General features: G+C 43.4%; 1 protein-coding gene across 8 annotated transcripts in view; it reads right to left on the reverse strand.

The window, feature by feature from the left end:
• Nucleotides 1–23,424, reverse strand: part of Dnah5 (dynein axonemal heavy chain 5) — a 289,003-nt gene that overhangs the window by 221,926 nt on the left and 43,653 nt on the right. For all 8 annotated transcript variants that reach the window (XM_052743036.1, XM_052743034.1, XM_052743032.1 and 5 more), the window contains exon 2: nt 848–982. In XM_052743036.1, the coding sequence (XP_052598996.1) occupies nt 848–982 (135 nt within the window). The remainder of the gene's footprint in view (nt 1–847; nt 983–23,424) is intronic.

Below are 23,424 nucleotides of genomic sequence, written 5' to 3' on the forward strand. Positions count from 1 at the left end.
TATTCTACCACCTTCACGCAACACTCGGATCACCACAGAGGAATGGATGGAAAGATTATAAGAGCCAGGAGTGTGAATAACTACAAAGAAACCGTATTTTCCAGGAACAATAGGGCATATATACCTATGAACTCACAACAGCTGTGACCGTATGCACAAGATCTGTGCAGGCTCAGTCAGGCCAGACAAAATCCCAGCATGGAATGGAGAGGTGGTTAGGAAGTCTCACCCCTAGCTAAGACCTGCTGTGATTGATGGCTGCTGGGAGAAGAAGAGTCAATTTTCTTTAAGTTCCCTGAGAGGTACCTCCAATAGATGGTTCCACACCCAGGCATACACTGGCAGCACTAAGTCAACTCAGTGGATTTAAAAAAAAAAAAAATCAGGGGATAATGGTGGGGGGACAGGGGAGGAACTCAAAGGGAGGGAATGAGGGTGGACTTGATTAAAACACATTGCATACATGTACAAAAAATTTTAAACAATAAAAATAAATACATACATCTTACATAAATACATACATATATATATATATATATATATATATTTACCTACATATATACATAAATCAACAGCTTGAAAGATGGTTCCATTCCCTAACCTCAGGTTCCAAACTGGCACAAGAGCTCAGCCTCATTGGCTATAAAGAGACATACACGGGCATCATCATGAAATAGGTGGAACTCAAATGATGACTATTAGTGCCATTTATTCAACCTGGAGAGCTGAAGAGTCCTAAGTCTGTCCTGCCTAACCCAGTGCAGCCCCCGCACATTAGGCTGGCACCTCTTCAGCGGCACAGTGCAGGTTCTTGCCACTGGATGGTGAGGACACAAAGGCTTACTACCTGATTACCCTCGAGGAGAGCATCTTCCACTTCGAGCTTGCTCAGGTCCAAACAGGAAGCCACGATTGCAAACAGATAGTCATGCCTCCCGTCCAGACGAGCCCTCTTGGCTTCCTTCTCTTCTTTCAGCCGTTGCTAAAAAAAAAAGGAATGAAAATGTTGTATTGCAACTGCTGCTCTCAGATGGTTCATTTTATAACAATTTCACACAATTGTGGTTTTCAAGTCTTCGGGATCTGCATAACAACCAGCTTAATGGTGCCAGTTTTTATGGACTCTCCTCTATTTTTAGAAATAAATTTACTTCTCTTATACAAATAAGGTGTGGCAATTGTTCTGAAATTTCACAATACAGACAAACAAAGAGAAGTCATAAAAACCGTCTGCCATTAATAAATTATTACTGTTAACGTTTTTTTTTTCTGTCATTACAGGCTTATTTCCACACACATAAGAAAATTTAACAGACAATACGAAAAATGAAATTCCCATTTTTGTAAGCGTTTTTCTTAGCCATGAAGTAATATTCTTATCTCTTATCTTTACTGTTTGTAGATTTATATCTAGTCTTGGATTTAATTTCTGACTACTACCACTCATGCTCTTGACTATTAGTTGGTAATTACAATAGTGAAGAACACTCAGTGTAACCAGGGTTAGCAGCTTAATGCTCGCCCTTTCATACTCTTTGCTCACATAACATGTGCACATGTCTATGCTTATATCATGATCTAAAAATTCTTCATGCATTTCTCCCTTAACAATGCATCAGGGTTGTTTGAGTTTAATACAGATTTTTTTCAGAACTTGTATAATAGCTACAAAGTTTTGGGTATGGGTATACCATAATTCATTTAACTATTTTGCCATTAGTATGCATTCAGATTCCAATCCATTCCTTAAATAAGCACATTACCTTTCATGTCAATCAGTAGCTCCTAGCAGAAGAACGAAAGCTGTCCCTTTGATCAACAAACATTTATTAAATTTCTATATGTGCCAGTACTGCAGCAGTAAACACTACCAGTAACCTCAAAAAAGTATATCATCTGGCTGTCAGGGTGTGTGTAGAAAATTTAAATTCTATAGGTGGCATAAAAGTTGGGTGAAAAATCAGATTTGTGGGTCCCAGAAGACAGGGATCTTCAGAAAAGGAGCAAGAAAGAACTCTCCAAGTCTAAATTGAAGAGGGACAGAGGTAGGGATAAAAGCAAAGCTTTCAGGAGAAAACACCCTGAGCCTTGAGCTGATATCACTCTCTAGGATTGAAGACATTTCTACACCTGCAAAGTGAGAGGAATGAGAAAGCACAGCACCCTCTGGAAACACAAGACAGCCAGGGTGGCCAACTAACAGACTAAGAAACACAGTGGGAAATGAGAAAGAAGTCACAAGATAAAATATTTTATTAGACACATCGGAAAGTTCAAACATTATCTAGAATCCACAGGGAATCACTGATGAGCTTTGAATAAAGGGAGATAGCTGTTAGCCCTCTTTCTGCAGTACCAAAGCTCCACCATCCTGTGAAGCACAATTCTAATTGGTCTTAACAACAAAAATCCGGAGTCAGACATTGAGGGTGAAAGCTGAAAGATCAGAGAAGCAGAGCAGCCACAGTCACTTCCTACCTCTATGAATCCTCAGACCTAACTGGGGGCATGGGGATCCTGTCTCTATGAATCCTCAGACTGAATGGGCAGATCCTGTCTCCACCTCCCTAGTGCTGGGATCAAGGGCTTGAGCCTCCCATGTGCTGGGATCAAAGGTGTGCACCACCACTACCCACTCTGTTTCTCTTTTAGACTGGATCAATCTAAATTGATTGTAACCCAGGGTGGCCTTGAACTCCTGATCTTCCTGCTTCCTCCTCCCAAGTGCTGAGATTAAAGGTGTGTGCCACCACTGCCTGGCCACTATGGTTAACTAGTGGCTAGCTCCACCCTCTGATCTCCAGGCAAGCTTTATTTGTCAGAACACAAACAAAATATCACACAACAGTCTGGCTTCAGAGTGGAGAACAGAATGTACTGATACAGCCTAGAGGCAGGCGAGTGGATCTCCACAGTCCCAGCCTCTGCGATGACAGCTCACAACCAGGGAATCTGTTGTCCTCTTCTGGCCTCTGTGGGCAGCAGACATGCATGTACTACATACATTACGTACTTATAGACAAAAGTACTCATACACATAAAATAAATACATCTATCGGGAAAATAAAGACTTTCCAACAAAGATCATGGAGAGGGAGAGACAAGGAATTGAAAACCTTGGCTCAGGGAGGGAACGAAGTGCAAATAGAGATGGTAGAAAACACGCAGCGATGTGGACGCAGGAGACAATATCATCGATCAACCGCGGCTAGTGACCGGCAGCACTAGTGTCGTAGATGATTGCTCAAACTAACTAGAATGTCTGTAGGGACTTTGTTTATAAGATGGTTGCAGCATTTCACAGCTGTTTTGCAAAAGTGAGATGGTAAAATTTCCCGGGCCTGTAGCATGAATCTTAAAAGTTCTTATTAATAAAATCAAACCTGAGCCAGGTATTGGGGTCAACGCTGGAAGATTAGAGAGACAGAACAGGCCACAGCTACCTCACCTCGCCAATTCCTCAGCTGATCCTGTTTCCTCAGACTGGAAGCTTCTGAGTCCTCATCCAGAATGAATCTCAGCTGAAGGCTTAACCAGCCAAACGCTTAACCAGTCAAATGCTTCTAGTTTCTGGTCCTCACACCTTATATGTCTTTGTGCTTTCTGCCTCACTCCCTGGGATTAAAGGCTCACTTTCTGGGATTAAAAGTGTGAGTCACCATGCCTGGCTGTTTCCAATGTGGCCTTGAACTCACAGAAATCCAGAGGGATTTCCACCTCTGGAGTGCTAGGATTAAAGGTGTGAGTGCCACCATTTTCTAGCCTTTGTATCTAGTGGATATTCCGTCTCTGACCCCAGATAAGTTTATTAGGGTGCACAATATTTTGGGGAACACAATACCACCACACAGGCCAGCCATTAGATAACTTCAGCTTTTGCCTCTGCATTTTAGCCAAGGTCATGAGCTACAGAGCTATGCAACTGAGTCCAGTCACAGAACCAAGAGAGATGATTGTTGCTGCTTTGGGCTCTCAAACTTTCATGTGGTTTATAATGCATCAATGGGCAACACAATCATACTGTTGAAAAATTTTCACTGGGAGACAAAAAGCAAATGAATGCATGCTTGAGAAATGGGTGGTTGGAGAAAAAGAAAAACAAGCTAAACACAGGCTTTTCTTTCCAGAAACTTGGCTGTAATGGAAAAGGGACATTGTGTTACTTAAGAATTTAGAGTTAAGAAAGAACTTTTTAAGATACAAAAGATTGACATGAAAGTAAAAATGAAAGTGCTGAGGGTTTCAGGAAATAAAGATAATGAGGCAGGTAGAAGGCGTACACCTGCATCCTAGCGCTCTGTAGAGAACAAGGCAGGAAAATCGCCAGCATTGAACCCATCCTGCACTACACAGACCTGAGAGAGAGGAGGGCGGAGGAACAAAGGAACACGGGGCGGCAGGGAGGAGAGAAAGGAGGGAGGCCGGCTGCTCACTGCCAACCCTGTGTAGTTGACACTCATCTCTCTCATCCTGCAGGACCAGCTGGGGACAGCTTGAGGGGAAGAGTACAGATTGTGGTTTAAAAAAATAAATAAAATGAACAGTCTAACTATTTTCTTGCTGTTTCTCTAAAAAAGGTCTTGACATAAAGTATACATTCCATAAATGTCAAGTAGAAGACCACGGAAGTGTATTTTCAAAAGTCACTAAAACCAGGAAGATGCCAATTTTTTTTTCAACTATTTTCTACCTTCCTGGCAGGGACAAACAGAACACTTTTCTCAAAGTGATCTCTCGGAGTTTGTAGTAAATGTTTTTAACAGCTTGAGAGCCTGGGGGTCAACCAGTGACAAAACACACAGCAGATGCACAGAAGCCAAACAAGAAATAAAAGGGACAGAGGCGGAGGATTCAAGATTCAGTAGAACTGAAGGCTTGCAAAGAAGGCAAGATCCTAAACAAGATTCCACCATGGCAACACATTACTCCATGACCTGATTTTACAGGATTCCAGAGGGGAAGAAAATATGGAGAAAAGAGAGATCGGTCCCTAAAACAGAACACTAATTATTCTATTTTTACCCAGCTACCACAGAAGGGAAAGCTCCCAAAGTGGTTTTGTATATACAAAGAAAGTGGTCAGCATGGTTTTAAAGTAAAAGTTTTCACAGGCTATTTTTAAGTGTGTTCATTTCCTAAAGACAAGCAAGGATGAAGCCAACCCTGGCATCATGGAGATGTAATTTTGCCAGTCTCGATTTTCACTTCCCTCCATTAGGTACATCCTGAGGCAATGAGAGTTTTTTGTTCTTTTTTGTTTTTAACTACCATGATATAGTCAATAATATTAGGCAAATATTTAGCAATCCAATCAGTACACTGTCAGGTTATGCAGTTAATCCACCCCTTTCTGGCTACTCAGGGACCACAGCAGCAAGGTGACCAGCTGTCTACACTTCATGCTTCCTGCTGGACACGTGGAGGGTGAAGTCAGAATGTGATTAAGAAATCAAAAAGTGCGAATGAGGTGGTACACCTCTGTAGTCCCAGCACACGGAAGATGGAAGAGAGAGGATCATGAGTTCGAGGCATCCTGAGCTTCGTGTCAAGTTCAAGACCAGATGACTGCTGGGATGTGGTTGATTGAGAATGGCCACCATGGGTCCATATGTTTGAATGTTTGATCACCAGTTGGTGGAATTGTTTGGGAAGGGTTGGGAGGTATGGCCTTGTTGGAGGAGGTGTGCCACTACACAGATGTGCTTTGAGTTTTCAAAAGTCTACATCATTCCCAGTCAGCTCGCTGCCTCATGCTTGTGGATGACATGTGAGCTCTCAGCTGCTGCTCCAGCACCACGCCTGCCTGCTGCCATGCTCCCTGTTGTGATGGTCATGGACTCACCCTCTGAAACTGTGATTCTCCAATAAACTCTTTCTTCTATAAGTTGGCTTAGTCACGGTGTTTTGTCACAGCAATAGAAAGGTAGCTAAGACAACTACATAGGGAAACCCTGCCTCCAAAAACAAAAGGCAAGAAGTAACCATGTGTGATAACTAATATTTTGTCAATTTTATGAGATTTGCTATCATCCTGGAAACACACCTCTGAACATGTCTGTGAGGGATTTTCTACATTAGGTTAGCTGAGGTGGGAAGACCTTCCCTATTGTAGGTATTGCTATCCCACCCACTGGGGTCCTCCACTGAATAAAACATAGAAAGGCAGATAATCCTCCATAGTCATTTTTCTCTGCTTCCTGACTACAGATACAAAGTGACCAGCTGCCTCATGTTTTTGCCACCACCCCATGCCTTCTCTGCCATGATGGACGGTACCCTGAAACTATGGACCAAAACAGACCCTTCTTCCTTAAACCACTTTCCTCAGGGAATTTGTCACAGTAGAGTGACAGATATACTGCGTGATGAAGTTTTTTTCTCTCACTGCTGAGAATAAACCTCCGCAGCCTCACACACGCTACTGCTTTGTCACTGAGCAACTGAGAGGGTTTGTTTTGTTTTGTTTTTAAGCATCCCATTACAGTTCTTTTACACTGAGTTATCAAGTATCAAACTAAGGGATGGGGAAGGTAGACAGAGATGCATTTAACATCCCAGGAAATCTGGATGGTGTTAAGACATTTGTGCTGAGGTTTGTGGCAGATGCCTTGGGATGGGCGGGTGGTTAATGTGCTTGCCTACACTAAATGAATAATACTCCTCAGGCAAGACAACTCTCCGCATATAGAAAAGCTGGTGTCGGACAGGGTCATGGGTTCTAGTCCAAGCTCCTCCACCAATTGCAACCCCTCCGGTCTGTCATGTAACCTTTCTGGCCTTCAATTCCCTCAACTCCAAGATCCCAGTACTGAATGATGTAAACAGTGAAGATCTAATCCTCCTCTCTCGTGTAGACTATTTCTCAGTGGCCTCAAATTGAATACAAACTATAGTCCTGAGATTTTTAAAATACAGATTCCAGTGAAGTTCCTAATGCTGTGCCCTTTCCCAAAGCTCTAAGACTTTTTATCAAAACCAATCTGCCCATTTGGTTGTTTTAACTCCTACTTGTTTTGCCTTGAGCTGTTCAGAAGAGTCCATGTCTGCATTTGCACACTCAAACAGGATAAACTGCATATGCTCAGTCTTCTATTGCCTCTAGCAGGGAGACAAAGGGGATGGAGACAAAAGTCCTTATACAATGGGGATCACCAAACCAACCAGCACATGGGTTAAAATTGCATGACCAAGGGTTTTACTCCAAACAACAATTCAAGTGAAACAGAATCAGTGGTTCCTCAATTACATAAACGTTTAAGCTTTCTCCCCGATGGCATGACCTTCTATCAGGTTTGCCTCTGACTCAGACCCACCACACTGACCCCACTAACACCCAGAAGAAGTGGGAGAGGGATGGAATTGTGGAGCTGAGAGCCCCTTTGTGACTGAGCAGGGATGCTCCTTTGCAGAGTTCTCCTGGAGGGCACATTATAGTTCACCCTGCTTACAATGCCTCCTAGACTTCTACTTCACATTGTTTGCTATGATGGCAAACAGACACAGCTTCAAAGCAGACATAGCTAACTCCACACCAGAAAATTGAGACTATGGACCACTTACAACTTTCCTCACATGTAAGTGGCAGGCTGGGGGTCAAGTGGTAGAGTCAACAGGACAAGCTGAGTCACAGTGTCCGAGGGAAACTAAGATTGTTGAATCCATTCTATGGACCGTTTCTCTAAATGAGCAGTTAAGGATTATTCTAGGGTGTTCTAGAAGGATAGCCAGGGACTGTATGCAAGTCACGTAGGGAGCTGTGGGCAAAGATTAATATATTCTGAGTTGTTTACTGCCGCCTCAGTACTGTCTTCCAGCTTTCCTGTCATGTGTCCAGCTCTATTATTCTACTCCTGAGTCTCACACTAACTGGGAACTCCCCCATCTTCCACCCTTAAAATTTCTGGGAGCTGAGTTCTCTGTTCATGCATACAAGGGACTCGGCTCCATGCTGTCTTGACTCTCAGATGCTTCTCTTCCTTGCTTGTACTCCCAGTGGAAAGATGCCTTTTTATCTACATTGTATGTTGTACACCATGACCAACCAATATTTTCACATGGGGAAGTGAGTGTGTAAAAGAATTAATTCAATAAAAAGATAGATAGATAGATAGATAGATAGATAGATAGAATGATAGATAGATAGATGATAAATAAACAGATAATAAGCAATAGGTATCTGTTAAAAAGCTTTTCTATACGATGTGATTAGCCTGTTACTTGTCTAAATCTGACAATTCCAGTTTAATCAAATCCAGTTCTATATTTTTTTAAGTGAACACATTCCTACTTGTTTGATATGGATGTTTTAGTCTTTTATGTCCATGTCCATGTATAACAGTAGAGTTGCTATGCAACTTAGGTAGCATCTACTAGAGCGTCAAGCCCCCACCTGAGGTAACTGTAAACAATATGTAATCTATGAATTGCTTTCAAGTCCTTATCTTAAATAACCAAAGTAAATACCCTGGTGATTGATTTTGATTTAGCTGTCCATATCAATCTCAAGCCTGTGGGTAGTTAATCACTTGATGAAGAGATTGAGCTAACAGGGCCAAGGACATGGGTCTGGTCAAGCCACTTAGCTTTGCTTTATTCCAGTCTCCCCAGCTTGATGAAGCAGGACAATCCATGACCTTCCACCCATGGGAATTTATGAGAAGTGTCTATCCAGATGAAATGGATAGATACTGACAGGATATATATTTCTTTTCTTTTTCTAGGTGTACCCAAATGACCCACCAGGCTTAGCTTATCTACAAGCCACAAACAAACCTGATCCTTTTTATCTATCTCCTGAGCAGTGAGGCAAAACAAATCCCAGCTGAACGCTGGCCTTACTTCAAGGGCACCAACACTGTAGCCAAGGATGGTTTTGTTTTGGTTTTTGTGATATCAATACCCAGAATGGTGTCTGGCACATATTTCAGGGGCTCTCAAAATAATGAATGCTAAAGCATTGGTTCTCAACCTCTGGGTCATGGCCCCTTTGGAGGTAGCCTATAAGATACTCTGCATATCAGATATTTACATTGTGATTCATAACAGTAGCAAAATTACAGTTATGAAGTAGTAAGGAAATAATTTTATGGTTGGAGGTCACCACAACATGAAGTCACAGCATTAGGAAGGTTGAGAACTACTACTCTAAAGTGTGGTGCTTCTGTGAAGAGAAGTAGACACGAAGTCCCACCCTAACCAAGAGCCTGTTTGCAATTGATACCTGCTGGGAAAGGGAGCATCAGTTTTCTCCAATAGAGTGTCACTGGATAAATGAACCACACTGCAGGGTGGGCCCCATCAAGACCACAAGTCCTTCAAAGTAAGCCATAAAAACTAGAAAGGGCACGCTCCCTTCTGTCTTCTTCTTTGGAAAACTTTGTGCTCAAGGGGTGCCAACCCAGATCCCATACCCAAGGGGAAGGAAAGATACACAGAGAAGCCGAAAGGAGCTGAACAGACAAGTCTTGCTGCGTTTCCCCACTCATGAGCTCACACTGTCTTTGCTCAGTTGACCACATTTGTTAGAAAAAGAGAAAGTTTCCCTGGGCCCTCAATTCTTCATTTCTGAAGGCTTCTGCATCATACAAAGCTTTGATTAAATAACTCTGCTTTGCTTTCCTCTTGTTAGTCTGTCTTTTGTTATAGTCTGTGGCACTGACCTTTAACAGGAAAGGTGCCTCACCTCCCCACCCCATGATATGTAATCAATGGATAAATTAACTGGGTGATTTACTTTACAAGTCACTTCCAAGTAAAGGATTGAACCAATTATTTCAGATCAATGTGGGTCCGTGATTGGAGGCCAGGATTCAGTCAGTAGACTCCAGGTTGACTGATGCTGATGAGACCCAAGTAAAAAGTATTCCCTGAAATGATGCTATGTGTGGATAACTAGCCTAACTGAACCAACTTCCTAGTTATGTGTATTGAATTACAGACATGGAGGGAAACAGATCTCTTACTCTTTTCAGACTCCTCCTTTGCCTTTTCCTTTTGACCCAAGGGGACCACTTCTCCCAGTCTGCAGGATGCTTCCCAACCCATCCTATCCTGCTCTTTAATTAGCTGTTTTTAAAACCAATTTTAAAAACTGGCTTTCACATCTTCCCTTTTATTTCTTCAAGTAAAGGGCTACAGCTACCAAGAAGGCAGGGCTGCTCCTTCATGATGAAGAACCCTTCAGCAAAGTGGTCTCCTGAAGAGAAAGGACTTCCCTGAGGCTAATCCCGCTCACAGCAGGTGCCCGGTGAATCCCTCTTTGACTCAGTACAACTACACTCCCCATCTCAGAAAGAGCACTTACACAGAGAAGATGCCATCCAGTCTGGGTCCAAGAGTATGCTTTGGAATTTCAACCATTTCATTTGAGTTTCAAGGGGCCCTTAATCTCCTCGTTTGCTAATTCCCTTTTCCATCGTTCTTTTCAGGCAAGTGAAAGATTCTCTCTTTTTTGAAGGAAGTATACTAAAGATAGATTTTATAATGCACACACACACACACACAAAGGGTTAAGACAGAAATGTTCAGAAAGTCATACCCCAGAGCAATTGGGGTTGCCTTCCCTAAGAGACAGTCACACTTCACATGCCATACATATGTTTGTATAGGTTTCAAAGTTGTTACCTTCTAAAGGTGGCAAAAAAAAAAAAAAAAAAAAAAAAAAAAAAAAAAAAAAAAAAACCCTAAATGAGATCACAGAATGACTCCCAACAGGACAAAATTGATGAGGTGAACTCTGGCTCACAGGGATGCTGGAAGCTAGATCTTCACTCACTCTTAACAGAGTTAAGTCTCATTTATGTTTCCCAGAAAGCCTACATCATTGCTATTTTAACATAAATTATTTCTGTATGAATATAGTATTATCTCTACATCAGTAGCCCTTACAGCAAGTATGATATCTCTTTACTATTCAATTGAAGTGAATTTCCCCAAACCAACTATAAGCTGACTATAGGGATATTACCATCACCAAAACTCCCTCCCCATCCCAATATTCCATCCTCCCAACTCAACTCTTTTGTAAGTAAGGGCGGCTCACTATGTAGTTCTGGCTGACTTCGAACTCACTATGTAGATCAGAGATCTGTCTGCCTCTTCCTTTCAATGAGGGAGATTAAAACAGCATGGGTCACTACACCCACCCAGCCAAAGGGGAAGCCAGAGTTATAGATATTAATGGTGTACCAAGTCATCTCTCCATCCCTCCTCTCAATGCTCACAATCTGTTTCCTGCACACCAAATCTTTGGACGTAAAAGATTTAGTGAGCTTTCACATCGCCATATATATCACCTTCCCCCAATCCAACAGTGGTTTTACTCCAAAATCAGAAATACTTCTCTTATAGAATTCTTCTCTTACAGACTTTCTTCTAGCAGCTGGGGTCATTAATTCAGGTGGCTCTGATCCAAGTACTTAAAATATATATGTCAGCATTCACACTCTATGTGACACCAGGGTAAAATTTCCAAACTTCACTCATTCATAAAATAAGTCATTGTGCTGAAAGCCAGTTGTCCTCCAGCATCACCCAGAATTCCCGATGGCTGTGCCTCCCACCACAAGGAAGCCTGACTGTCCAAGAGTAGAGCTCAAACACAGCTAATTCTCAAAGCTCCCCAAGTCCATTGAGCATCGTCTGAGGGCACGATGATTGATTGGTGCTGCCAGGTTATTGCTTGAATACCAGCTCATGATAGAAGGTCCGAGGGCAGAAAAGGTGGGGTCCCTCTAACTTAGCCCATCTTTTTCTGCTTCCTAGAATTGTAGAAAAAAATGAATAATCGAATAAATTCAGCTCTAATTTCTGTGAGGTCTGGAGAACCCTTCCCCATTGTGTCCTGGAACACAATGTTTGGCATAAGGTGGGCGTGTAAGCGGCAGCTGTGAAATCAATGGAGACTGAAGTGTTCTCTGGAGTCCACTCTCTTACATCGTTACAGTGTGGGCATCTTTGGGGCTAACTAGCTCAGACCCAAGGATACTCACCTGCCCATTAGCAAGCAATATCCACCCCTTCCCCACTTTGCCAATAAATCCTCAAGTCATTTGCTTTCCTTGGTTCCAAGGGAAACATTTTGACCTGCTCAATGTGAAAAGCTTTCACCAACACCATGCAAGTCTAGGCTTGACGAACAAAGGACGCCAGCTTGGCTATGGTGCAGAGAAAACAATACTGACAGCTTTTCAGCTTTTGGCAGGTATCACACAGCTTAGGTTCTTTATGTCTTGGCCTCCACTGTACACCACACTGAAAACAAAGTTGGGCCTCCTGCAAAGGCCTCAGTGGGAGACGTTATGCCTCCCCAAGGGAGCATTGTGCTCCCCATCAGCCTCTACCCACAAGAATCCCTGTGTAGAAAATCGTTGGGAGCAAACTGAAATCCTACCAGCAATAGCATTTTCTAACATGAATGCATACAAAACTAACAACAGATCTCTCTGCAGCCGGGAGATAACATGTCCATTCTAAAATCTTCCTCCCTCACAGATAGGTGAATTCAACAGTCAAGATGACTGTCATATGTCTTTCCAGTTGTACCTTTTCTTTGAAGTTACAAGATCCACCCACAAAACGAGTTATCAGGTCTGTACTTAGGTCCATTGTAAATAGATACTAAGCATTTTTTTTTTTAATCTATGAGAAAAAAATAAGAAGGTAGATATAGCTGGACTAAGGTTTTGCTAATAAGTGAGTGAATATATACAGAATTATTTTAAGTATTTTTTAATTGAAAAGCATTTGAGTTTATTATGTAGGGAAAAGAGGGATTAGAGAGATAGGTTAGTGGTTAAGAGCACTGACTGGTGTTTCAGAGGGCCTGGGTTCAATTCCCAGTACCCACACAGCTGCTCACAACCATCTGTCACTCCAGTTCCAGGAAACCTGGTGCCCTGCTGGGTGGTAGTGGCACTCGGCTTTAATCCCAGCACTTGAGAAGCAGAGGCAGGCAGGTCACTGTGAGTATGAGGCCAGTCTGGTCCATAGAGTGAGGTCCAGGACAGCCAATGCTACACAGAGAAATCCTGTCTGGAAAAAAAAAAAAGAAAGGAAAGGAAAAAAAGGAAGAGATGACCTGTTTTTCAATATCCATAGAATTTCTACATTTTCTTGCTGCTGACATGGATACATATGGATAACACCAATTAACATATCGTTGTAACCTAATTATAATATAGCTTCAGAGTCAAAAAGTTATTACTCAATAATTATCATATCAGTCAGCAAATGAACAATGTATATATAATATACTGCAACACTATTAAGACAATTCTGTTCCCATCATACTTCAGTGGAGTGACCATAACTAGCGTTCAAGAAACATAAATGAAACTTTCCAAAAGAGATTTACTCTCAAGAGGTAGGACATGTTGAAGAAGAATTTAGTTCATAAATTATATCTAAAAATTTGTATTTTCTTACAATGTCTTAGATGTGGTAGAGGGGAACAAGAAAAGTTTTCAGAAATGAGAGAAGACCAGCTCATTCCATTACCTCCCAAGCATTATTGGTATTATATCCAAAGCTCTATAGTAACAGAAAGTTATTTAGAAAACAGAGACCTCTGAAGAAATGATATGCAAGTGATGGACATGCTAGATTGCCTCATTCTAAACAGCACGCATGTATCAAAACACCTTACATTCCCCCAAATTTACAGTTTTTTGCCAATTAAAAATTAAATCGTTTAGCTTATGATGTAGCTTAGTTGTGCCCAGCAGACACACAGCCCCGGATTTAGTCTTCAGCACAGTATAAACTGCATGTGGTGGCACTCAGAAGGTGGAGGCTTACAATCAGAAGTTCAAAGTCATGTTCTTGGCTACATAGGGAGTTCAAAACCAGCCTGGGCTAGAGACCCAGTCTCATATAAAAAATAAAGCACAGAGTTGGAGATGGCTTGAGAGGTAGGATAAAAGAAAAATCTGCGTCAAAAATCTCAGGGATGGATGGCAAGTTCTGAAGGGATCAGAAAACACAGGATTGTCATCCCTGCTCTTTCATAGCTACAGAACAGGCTAGATGGCTTCATCAGGGCTGTTCCTGAGTTCCTGAAGCAGTTAGACAGAGTCTAGTAGGTAGCTTCCTTCAGAACTGCAATTGTTGACTTAATCTTTGGGATTTACTGTTTCATGTCCCCATTTGAGTATGTGCCCCATACTCCCTGCTCTACTACAAGGCCTGAAACAAATGCTGACCCATGGAAGGCACACTATGAATGCTTACAAGGTCAATCCAGTTTAAGCCACTTTGGCAGAACAAACAGGCCTCTGGCCAGACGTGGAGCATCCAATGCTAGGCCTGGCTTGTTTGCAGTTCTGAAGGAAGCAGCCTACTAGACTCTGTCTAGCTGCCTCAAGATGGGAATTGTCACAAGTTCATCTGTTACTCTGGGGTAGGTCTGTCCATGACAACTTGACAGGAGACCTCTTCCATCAAGAGGTCTGTACCTGGACATAAAGAGCCTTGACCAAGTCAGGCAAGAAGCAATAGAGTAATGTTGGAGGGGAAGTCTTTGGGACAGTGCCTAGCAGTGAAAGGTTCAAGTCACTAGGAGCAGCTGATATGCAGTCACTGAAGAGTGTCCTGTGTGGGGAAGCTGATTCTGGTTCCTTCTGTTCAGGCCTTCATTTTTAAGGACATTAGACTTGAGGCGGGATGTCAACGATCCTAAAAGTATTGTATGCTAGAACCTGCCTCCACCATATCTAATAACCAGCAAAAGTTTACATGCCTTAAGGAACATACAGTGCCCAAACTACCAGCCCAAATGTATTTTTTACCTCAGAGAAGCATCTTCCCTAACGATAACTCATAAAATTCTTCCCTAAAAGATAACTCACATAATTACACTTGGACAGAAATATACAGTAAGTCGAAAGATGTAGTTCTTCTACATGTGAAATATCAACACGTGCCCTGTGCCAAAAAATTAGTAAGCAAACAAGTTTTTCATAGATTTACCTGTGTATAATTTTGAACTCTTTTCAGGTCCTTTTGGACCTGGTATTAGAGGTGTTCAGGCCACAGTCACCAGCTCTTACCGTTAGAACGCGGCTGACACTCTGCTTCCAGAGCTGTCTCCTGCCAATCCTGAACATCTCAGCAAACTGTCTGCTTTATGCTGGAGCCCAGAGTCAGCTCTTCTAAAATGGTCTTCTAACTCCAAAGAGAGATATTCGCCCTCCAATGGAATTTCAGAAGAAAAGACTCTATGAGGGTCACATGTCACTCTCCTATATCCCATGCCCATAACTGACTCTCCATGGTCACAGAATTGAGGAGAGAAGCCCATCCATTCATGCTTCTCTGATTTTCCTCCCAGAGTCTCTGCCCTTGGGCCTTTCCTTGTTTCTGAGGTCCCACGTTGTTAGGGTAATACTGTTTCCATGCTGTGCAGTTTAAGCATGCTTCTTAATCATGTTTAGCAACCAGAGGAAGCATTTTAACTGCTTGGTTGCAACCGCAACTTCTAATGTTCCATTTCATACACTGCCCAACAATACGCTTTGAGTCAATAAAGAAGTTTAAATTATTTCTTTGAACAATAAGAAACCTTAAACCAGATCAAAACAGAAGGCGGACAAGTCACAGCTCTGGATATATTGCTCAACTTAAGAAATATAGTCTTACTTTGTCTAAACAACTTTGTGTGCACAATTAACTGCCAGCATTGTGACTAATTGTGACTAATTGCTTGATAGGCTAATTGTGACCCAAAGGAGCCGTTTTCACTCCCATAAAGAACAAGCAGCCTATTTCATATGCAAATGGCAAATGGTGTCCATAAATTACTCCTGTTCACATGGCCGCCCATGCTCAGAAAGCAAAGTAATGCATTCCATGAGACTAAACATCTATAGCTTCCTCACTGTGCAGGTAAATTGGGAAAACATAGCCAGGTGCTTGCAAAATTCCTCACTTATGATTCCTCCCATCAAGGTACATAAAAGGAAGAATATTTGGGATCAGTGTCATTGAATCTGGGGTATTGTCTTTGGAGTTTAAAGTCCAGAACTAAAATCCTATCAGGTCATTCAAAGATCAGCAAGAAATTGAGGACTATCCTACTATTCAGCCTCATTGGGGGCAGAATTGATAGCAGGGTACTTGCTTGATAGCAGCAGAGGAGATTGACCTTGCCAACAGCCAATGCTAGGGTGTGGCCTCCATTTATAGTGTTAATATGGACACAACATTTGAAGCTGAATATTATGTGGCAAGCAAATTGCAAAAACACGTAAAGTTATAAGCATATGCACAAAAGAGCTTCCTATTTTCCCTCTGACTTCAGTGTTCGAGTCTGATCATGGCAGTAGACAGACTGACAGGAGAGAAGGCATGCAGAGTATTGCACACACTAGAAACCACACAGGTGCCCACCAGCTCAGTGAGATTTAGAAGCTTCCATCTGTTCTTCTTAGAGGAGAGAGAAGTATTGGGCAATTGCAGCAGAAGAGTAAATTATTTTTAGAGGAGATGAATGGACTCAAAAAGCAGACAATGCCGTGGAGTACTGCCCCTGTGGGTCCCAGTTACAGCTGCCATCACTCCTTCCTGCCATATGCATCATTCTCTTCTTTCTGCTGAGATAGCTGGCGAAGACATTTGCAGCAAATGGTATCTTCTGGAGCATATGGACTTGAAGATAGATAAAGGAACTGGGAGAAAGCCCTCGCTGAATGTGCGGCTCTTCATGTGCCCTCCCTTTAAACTGTAGAGCTCTATGTCGGGGTATCATCTTCTGAGCCAACATTATATGTGAATACATTTGGGGGAGTTCCAGGCTCAACACAAGGACTCATGCAAGCTAAGCACACACCGTGTATGATTGCCTGAGTTACACCAGCCCCGAGATATGTTTTAATCAACCTCTGTGTGTTGATAAGCAGCTGTTGACTGTTATAATTGTGAATGATGGCCACAGGTCACAGGAGATACCCAGGCATGAGGCAGGATAGAGTGATCCTCCCTGCTTAGCAGTTCAGATCAGTCCCAAGACCCCTGTCAACATATGACCCTCGGGAGAGACATAAGCCTCCCTTCAGCAATGCTCACCTTTCACTAGTGATGTGAAATCGGGGCCACTTCCATGGTATATATACGAGGTGCCACCCTCGTTTCAGCAACAGCCATTTACAATGTGATCTCCTGGGGGCCATTACTCCCTGGGAAAATTTCCACACGTGACTGGTGGCATTTATTTTGTGTTCGGCATGCCTGCCTACAACTCTCCTGAGGTTTCACGGCACACTTCAGAGTCTTCAGCCTCTGCAGCTCCATTTCTACCTCTTTGAGCTAAGTAGAGGAAAGCTGTGGTGCCGTAAGGGATCTTCTTGAGAGTCCCTGAACCTAAAAGAGACTCCCTGAGAGCTGCCCTTGAGCAGAACAAATAGCAAATGTACATCCAACTAACCTACTCTCAAGGGCTGGAAAAAAAAACTCCTATTTCTGGTAGTTGGAAAAGAGTTATCACACATTTGCCAGTAGCAAAATCAGGAATGTATGCACATCCACTAGCACATTCTGCCAGGCAATAGGTGAAAATGAACCTTGCAGGCTGAGAAGGGTTAGCCACACACAAATCCTGCACTAGGAATGATGGGAAAACAGAAATGGGCCATACACAGGCAGAAGGCTTCATCGGGAAATCCAAGTGCCTTCAGAAAAAGTGTGACATTTCACCTTTAGTCATTCACTCATCAACTAATGTTTCTGTGTGCTTTTCATGGGGTGAGATTGTGGTAATTTGAAAGAAAATGGCCCCCAAAGGGAGTGATACTTTTGGGAGGTTTGGCTTTCTTAGAGTAGGTATGGCCTTGTTGGAGGAAGTGTGTCACTGTGGAGGCAAACTTTGAGGTCTCATATATGCTCAAGCCATGCCCAGTATCTCAATTCATTTCCTGTCGCCTGCAGTTTAGAGATGTAGAATTCTCAGCTCCTTCTCCAGCACCATGTCTGCCTGCAGGCCACCATGTCCCACCATGATGATAATGGACTAAACCTCTGAAACCATAAGTCACGCCATGAAATGTTTTCCTTTGTAAGAGTTGCCATGGTCATGATGTCTTTTCACAGCTATAGAAACCCTAACTAAGACAAAGACATTAAACTATATACTACAGATAAAACAACTAATAAAAATATGCATTTCCCAATCATTAAAAAACATTAATTGTGAAACTGGAGAGATGACTCAACACTTAACAGCATCTGCTGCTCTTCAGGAGGACCTGGGTTCCACTGCAACACCCACAGCAGATAGCTCAAACCACCTGTAACTTTAAGAGGCCAGATGCCCTTTTCTGGCCTCCATAGGCAGCCATGCACATTTGGTACACACGCACACAGATAGACACACATACACACAAGGAAAAAAAATAAAATAAATCTTTAAAAATTAGTTGTATGATGCATAACTATTCTACACTCAGGGAAAAAACATAATATGCTGATGATTTTTACATCCTCATTTTAAACATGCATTCTGATTACAGCTCTTAAAATAAAAAAACATATATCTCATCAATGAAAACTAGCAATTTCTGCCTTCAAGGCAGGCTGATAATAAATAAATAACGTAAGTGTGTAATCATGAGTAAAATATAATTACAAATTGAGAAAAGTGTCACTTTAAAAACAAGTATGAGCTTTACTTGAACTTGTGTCTTTAAAACATAACCTTTTTATGCTTACATTGAAAGAAAACTCATCTCTGGTTTGCAGAGTCATGCACTTTGGGCCTTGCAGCCCTGTGTGTACCACCTGTGCTAAGTGTCCTAATGGAACTGGGCAATGGCAGGGTCCAACAGACATGGATGCAAATCTCAACTCTGCTCTCTTCCTAACTGTGTAAGGGCTGTCTTCCTCCCAGGTATATAGTGTCAGAACTTTTGCTTGCTCAGAGGTTCCATGTGTCTATGTGTATCTGTGACTATGTGTGGTATGTGGGCATGTGGCTATGTATATCCACATGTGTGTGGACACACATGTGTACAAATGCATTTGTGCATGTGGAGGGCCAAAGTTGATGTCAGGTGTCTTCCTCAATCACTCCCCACTTTATTTGTTGGACAAGGTCTCTTACTGAACTCAGAACTCACCAATGCTGGCTAATCTAACTAGCCAACTTGCACCAGAGAGTCCGTCATTTCTGCCTCTCAAGTAATGAGGTCACAGATGACTGCTATGCCTGCCTGGTTTTTAAGTGGGGTCTGGGGATCCAAACCCCAGCCCTTACACAAATGTGGTGAGTGCTCTACTGAGCCATCTCCCTAGCCCTTACATGAGTGTGGTGAGTGCTCTACTGAGCCATCTCCCTAGCCCTTATACAAGTGTGGTGAGTGCTCTACTGAGCCATCTCCCCAGCCCTTACACAAGTGTGGTGAGTGCTCTACTGAGCCATCTCCCTAGCCCTTACATGAGTGTGGTGAGTGCTCTACTGAGCCATCTCCCTAGCCCTTATACAAGTGTGGTGAGTGCTCTACTGAGCCATCTCCCCAGCCCTTACACAAGTGTGGTGAGTGCTCTACTGAGCCATCTCCCCAGCCCTTACACAAGTGTGGTGAGTGCTTTACTGAGCCATCTCCCCAGCTCTTACACAAGTGTGGTGAGTGCTCTACTGAGCCATCTCCCCAGCCCTTACACAAGTGTGGTGAGTGCTCTACTGAGCCATCTCCCTAGCCCTTACACAAGTGTGGTGAGTGCTTTACTGAGCCATCTCCCCAGCTCTTACACAAGTGTGGTGAGTGCTCTACTGAGCCATCTCCCCAGCCCTTACACAAGTGTGGTGAGTGCTCTACTGAGCCATCTCCCCAGCCCTTACATGAGTGTGGTGAGTGCTCTACTGAGCCATCTCCCCAGCCCTTACACAAGTGTGGTGAGTGCTCTACTGAGCCATCTCCCCAGCCCTTACACAAGTGTGGTGAGTGCTCTACTGAGCCATCTCCCCAGCCCTTACACAAGTGTGGTGAGTGCTCTACTGAGCCATCTCCCCAGCCCTTACACAAGTGTGGTGAGTGCTCTACTGAGCCATCTCCCTAGCCCTTATACAAGTGTGGTGAGTGCTCTACTGAGCCATCTCCCCAGCCCTTACACAAGTGTGGTGAGTGCTTTACTGAGCCATCTCCCCAGCCCTTACACAAGTGTGGTGAGTGCTCTACTGAGCCATCTCCCTAGCCCTTACACAAGTGTGGTGAGTGCTCTACTGAGCCATCTCCCCAGCCCTTACACAAGTGTGGTGAGTGCTCTACTGAGCCATCTCCCTAGCCCTTACACAAGTGTGGTGAGTGCTCTACTGAGCCATCTCCCCAGCTCTTACACAAGTGTGGTGAGTGCTCTACTGAGCCATCTCCCCAGCCCTTACACAAGTGTGGTGAGTGCTCTACTGAGCCATCTCCCCAGCCCTTACACAAGTGTGGTGAGTGCTCTACTGAGCCATCTCCCCAGCCCTTACACAAGTGTGGTGAGTGCTCTACTGAGCCATCTCCCCAGCCCTTACACAAGTGTGGTGAGTGCTCTACTGAGCCATCTCCCCAGCCCTTACACAAGTGTGGTGAGTGCTCTACTGAGCCATCTCCCCAGCCCTTACACGAGTGTGGTGAGTGCTCTACTGAGCCATCTCCCCAGCCCTTACACGAGTGTGGTGAGTGCTCTACTGAGCCATCTTCCCAGCCCTTACACGAGTGTGGTGAGTGCTCTACTGAGCCATCTCCCCAGCCCTTACACAAGTGTGGTGAGTGCTCTACTGAGCCATCTCCCCAGCCCTTACACAAGTGTGGTGAGTGCTCTACTGAGCCATCTCCCTAGCCCTTACACAAGTGTGGTGAGTGCTCTACTGAGCCATCTCCCTAGCCCTTACACGAGTGTGGTGAGTGCTCTACTGAGCCATCTCCCCAGCCCTTACATGAGTGTGGTGAGTGCTCTACTGAGCCATCTCCCCAGCTCTTACACAAGTGTGGTGAGTGCTCTACTGAGCCATCTCCCCAGCCCTTACATGAGTGTGGTGAGTGCTTTACTGAGCCATCTCCCCAGCCCTTACACAAGTGTGGTGAGTGCTCTACTGAGCCATCTCCCCAGCCCTTACACAAGTGTGGTGAGTGCTCTACTGAGCCATCTCCCCAGCCCTTACATGAGTGTGGTGAGTGCTCTACTGAGCCATCTCCCCAGCTCTTACACAAGTGTGGTGAGTGCTCTACTGAGCCATCTCCCCAGCCCTTACATGAGTGTGGTGAGTGCTTTACTGAGCCATCTCCCCAGCCCTTACACGAGTGTGGTGAGTGCTCTACTGAGCCATCTCCCCAGCCCTTACACAAGTGTGGTGAGTGCTCTACTGAGCCATCTCCCCAGCCCTTACATGAGTGTGGTGAGTGCTCTACTGAGCCATCTCCCCAGCCCTTACACAAGTGTGGTGAGTGCTCTACTGAGCCATCTCCCCAGCCCTTACATGAGTGTGGTGAGTGCTCTACTGAGCCATCTCCCCAGCTCTTACACAAGTGTGGTGAGTGCTCTACTGAGCCATCTCCCCAGCCCCTTTCTAGGTTTTATGATAGAACTAAAACTATATATGTAACAAACACTGGAAACTCCTATATCATGGACACTTGATAAATCAAACACATCCCCTCCTTTCTAATTTACAAAAGAGCTGTAACCATGATTAGCAGCAATAACAACATAGGGAACAAATTCTCGCGTGAAATGACTTTAACCCACGAACCCTAGCCGAGAGCTGCGTGGAAGCTTTTGCTTCTGACTATGTCCCAAGAACAGAGAAATCCAAGTTTCATCTGTTACTATCAATATATTTCCCATGGACTTGCATCTTTAAGAATGCTCCACTGAGGTCCAACAGAATGATCCTATAGATAATGATACAAGGGACAGCATATAAAATTGCAAATCCATTCTGACTTGCACATTATTTTCACTTTTTACAATACAGAAATTGAATGTTTTCTTTTTTGGGGTGCTGGCAAGGGCTCTACCACTGAGCTGCACCCCATCGCTGCGTGGCTGCTTCTTATATTCAGTGTCCTCTTGTATTTGCTGTTTGCAGGCAATGATCATGGCATAAGTCTTATCGCCAGCACTTGTACAGACCCAGCTGTCACCCCCAAATATCAGGGCCACTACAGCACTTTATATGGCAACTCACAAGCCACTGAGAGTTCGTTTAAGGAAGAAGCATGTGTCCTGGCTGTTATCTAGGAATCTTCACTGACACCTTCTGGGATGGTCAGGAAAACACGCCAGTGTTGTAACTTAAACAGTGTTGTCACTGGCTTCTAAAGAAAATCCCCAAAGAGTCAGACTCTAAATGTGAACAAGTTTTATCAATTTCTTGACAGATTCAACACATTTACCATTGCATGGATCCACAATGGAGTATATGGTTTTTTTTAAATCCATGTTCAAGTCTAAAACAGCTTTTTCAATTAAAGTAAAATGTAATCCTAAGAAAGCAGCATACTGCACCCTGGTTTAATCGATAGCTGCGCCCGAGTGGTGAATGACAGAATGGTCTTTCTCTGATGGTGGCTTAGGTCAGATGAAAGTAAATTTTTATGATCTCTGATGATCAAAGAAACTTTCCAAAAGAAGGGCAGAACTTCAGGCAAGCCTTGAAGCAGGGTAAGATTTTTAAAAGGCAGGGCATGATAACATGTGAGGAAAATATCAAACACAAGGTGAGAGGCTGCAAACTCAAGAGAACCTGTTTGTGTGACATCTGAGGGGAAAAACAATTGGCAGATCTCTTGAAGGAATCCGGAGATTGAATGTGGATGTCTACCTTAGGAAGAGGCCGTCATAGGCATTAGGAAGTCACTGAAGAATAAATTAGTAAAAAGTCTTGCTCAGGAGGATTATACTGCTAGGTGTGTGCAAAAAGAATGCAGTGGAGAGAGATTGAAGACACTATCCAGAGGTATGAAAAAAACAGATTATTGTGTACCCTAATAAACTTGCCTGATGATCAGAGGACAGAGCCAGCCACTAGATAAGACACAGAGGTCAGGCAGTGGTGGCACACACCTTTAACCCCAGCACTTGAGATCTCATGCCTTTGCTTGGGAAGCACACACACCTTTAATCCCAGGAAGTAATATGGCAGGGCAGAGCAAGACATTTAAGGCATGAAGAAACAGGAACCCACTCTCTTGAGGCTGAGGATTTTGTAGAGGTAAGAACTAGTGGCTGGCTGTTCTCCTTCTCTAATCCTTCAGCTTTCACCCTGATATCTGGCCCTGGGTTTTTTATTAAAAGACCATCTAAGATTCGAACAACAGATGATATGATAAAAGAGAAGTGGTGGTGACCAAGTGATGGGTGATATCGCTCTGTATGCTGTGAATGTGTTTCTGTGATTGGTTGATAAATAAAACGCTGATTGGCCAGTAGCCAGGAAGGAAGTATAGGCAG

This window comes from Peromyscus californicus, unplaced genomic scaffold (genome assembly GCF_007827085.1).
Source record: "Peromyscus californicus insignis strain IS unplaced genomic scaffold, ASM782708v3 Scaffold_18__1_contigs__length_77618521, whole genome shotgun sequence".
Classification (NCBI taxonomy): Eukaryota; Metazoa; Chordata; class Mammalia; order Rodentia; family Cricetidae; genus Peromyscus; species Peromyscus californicus.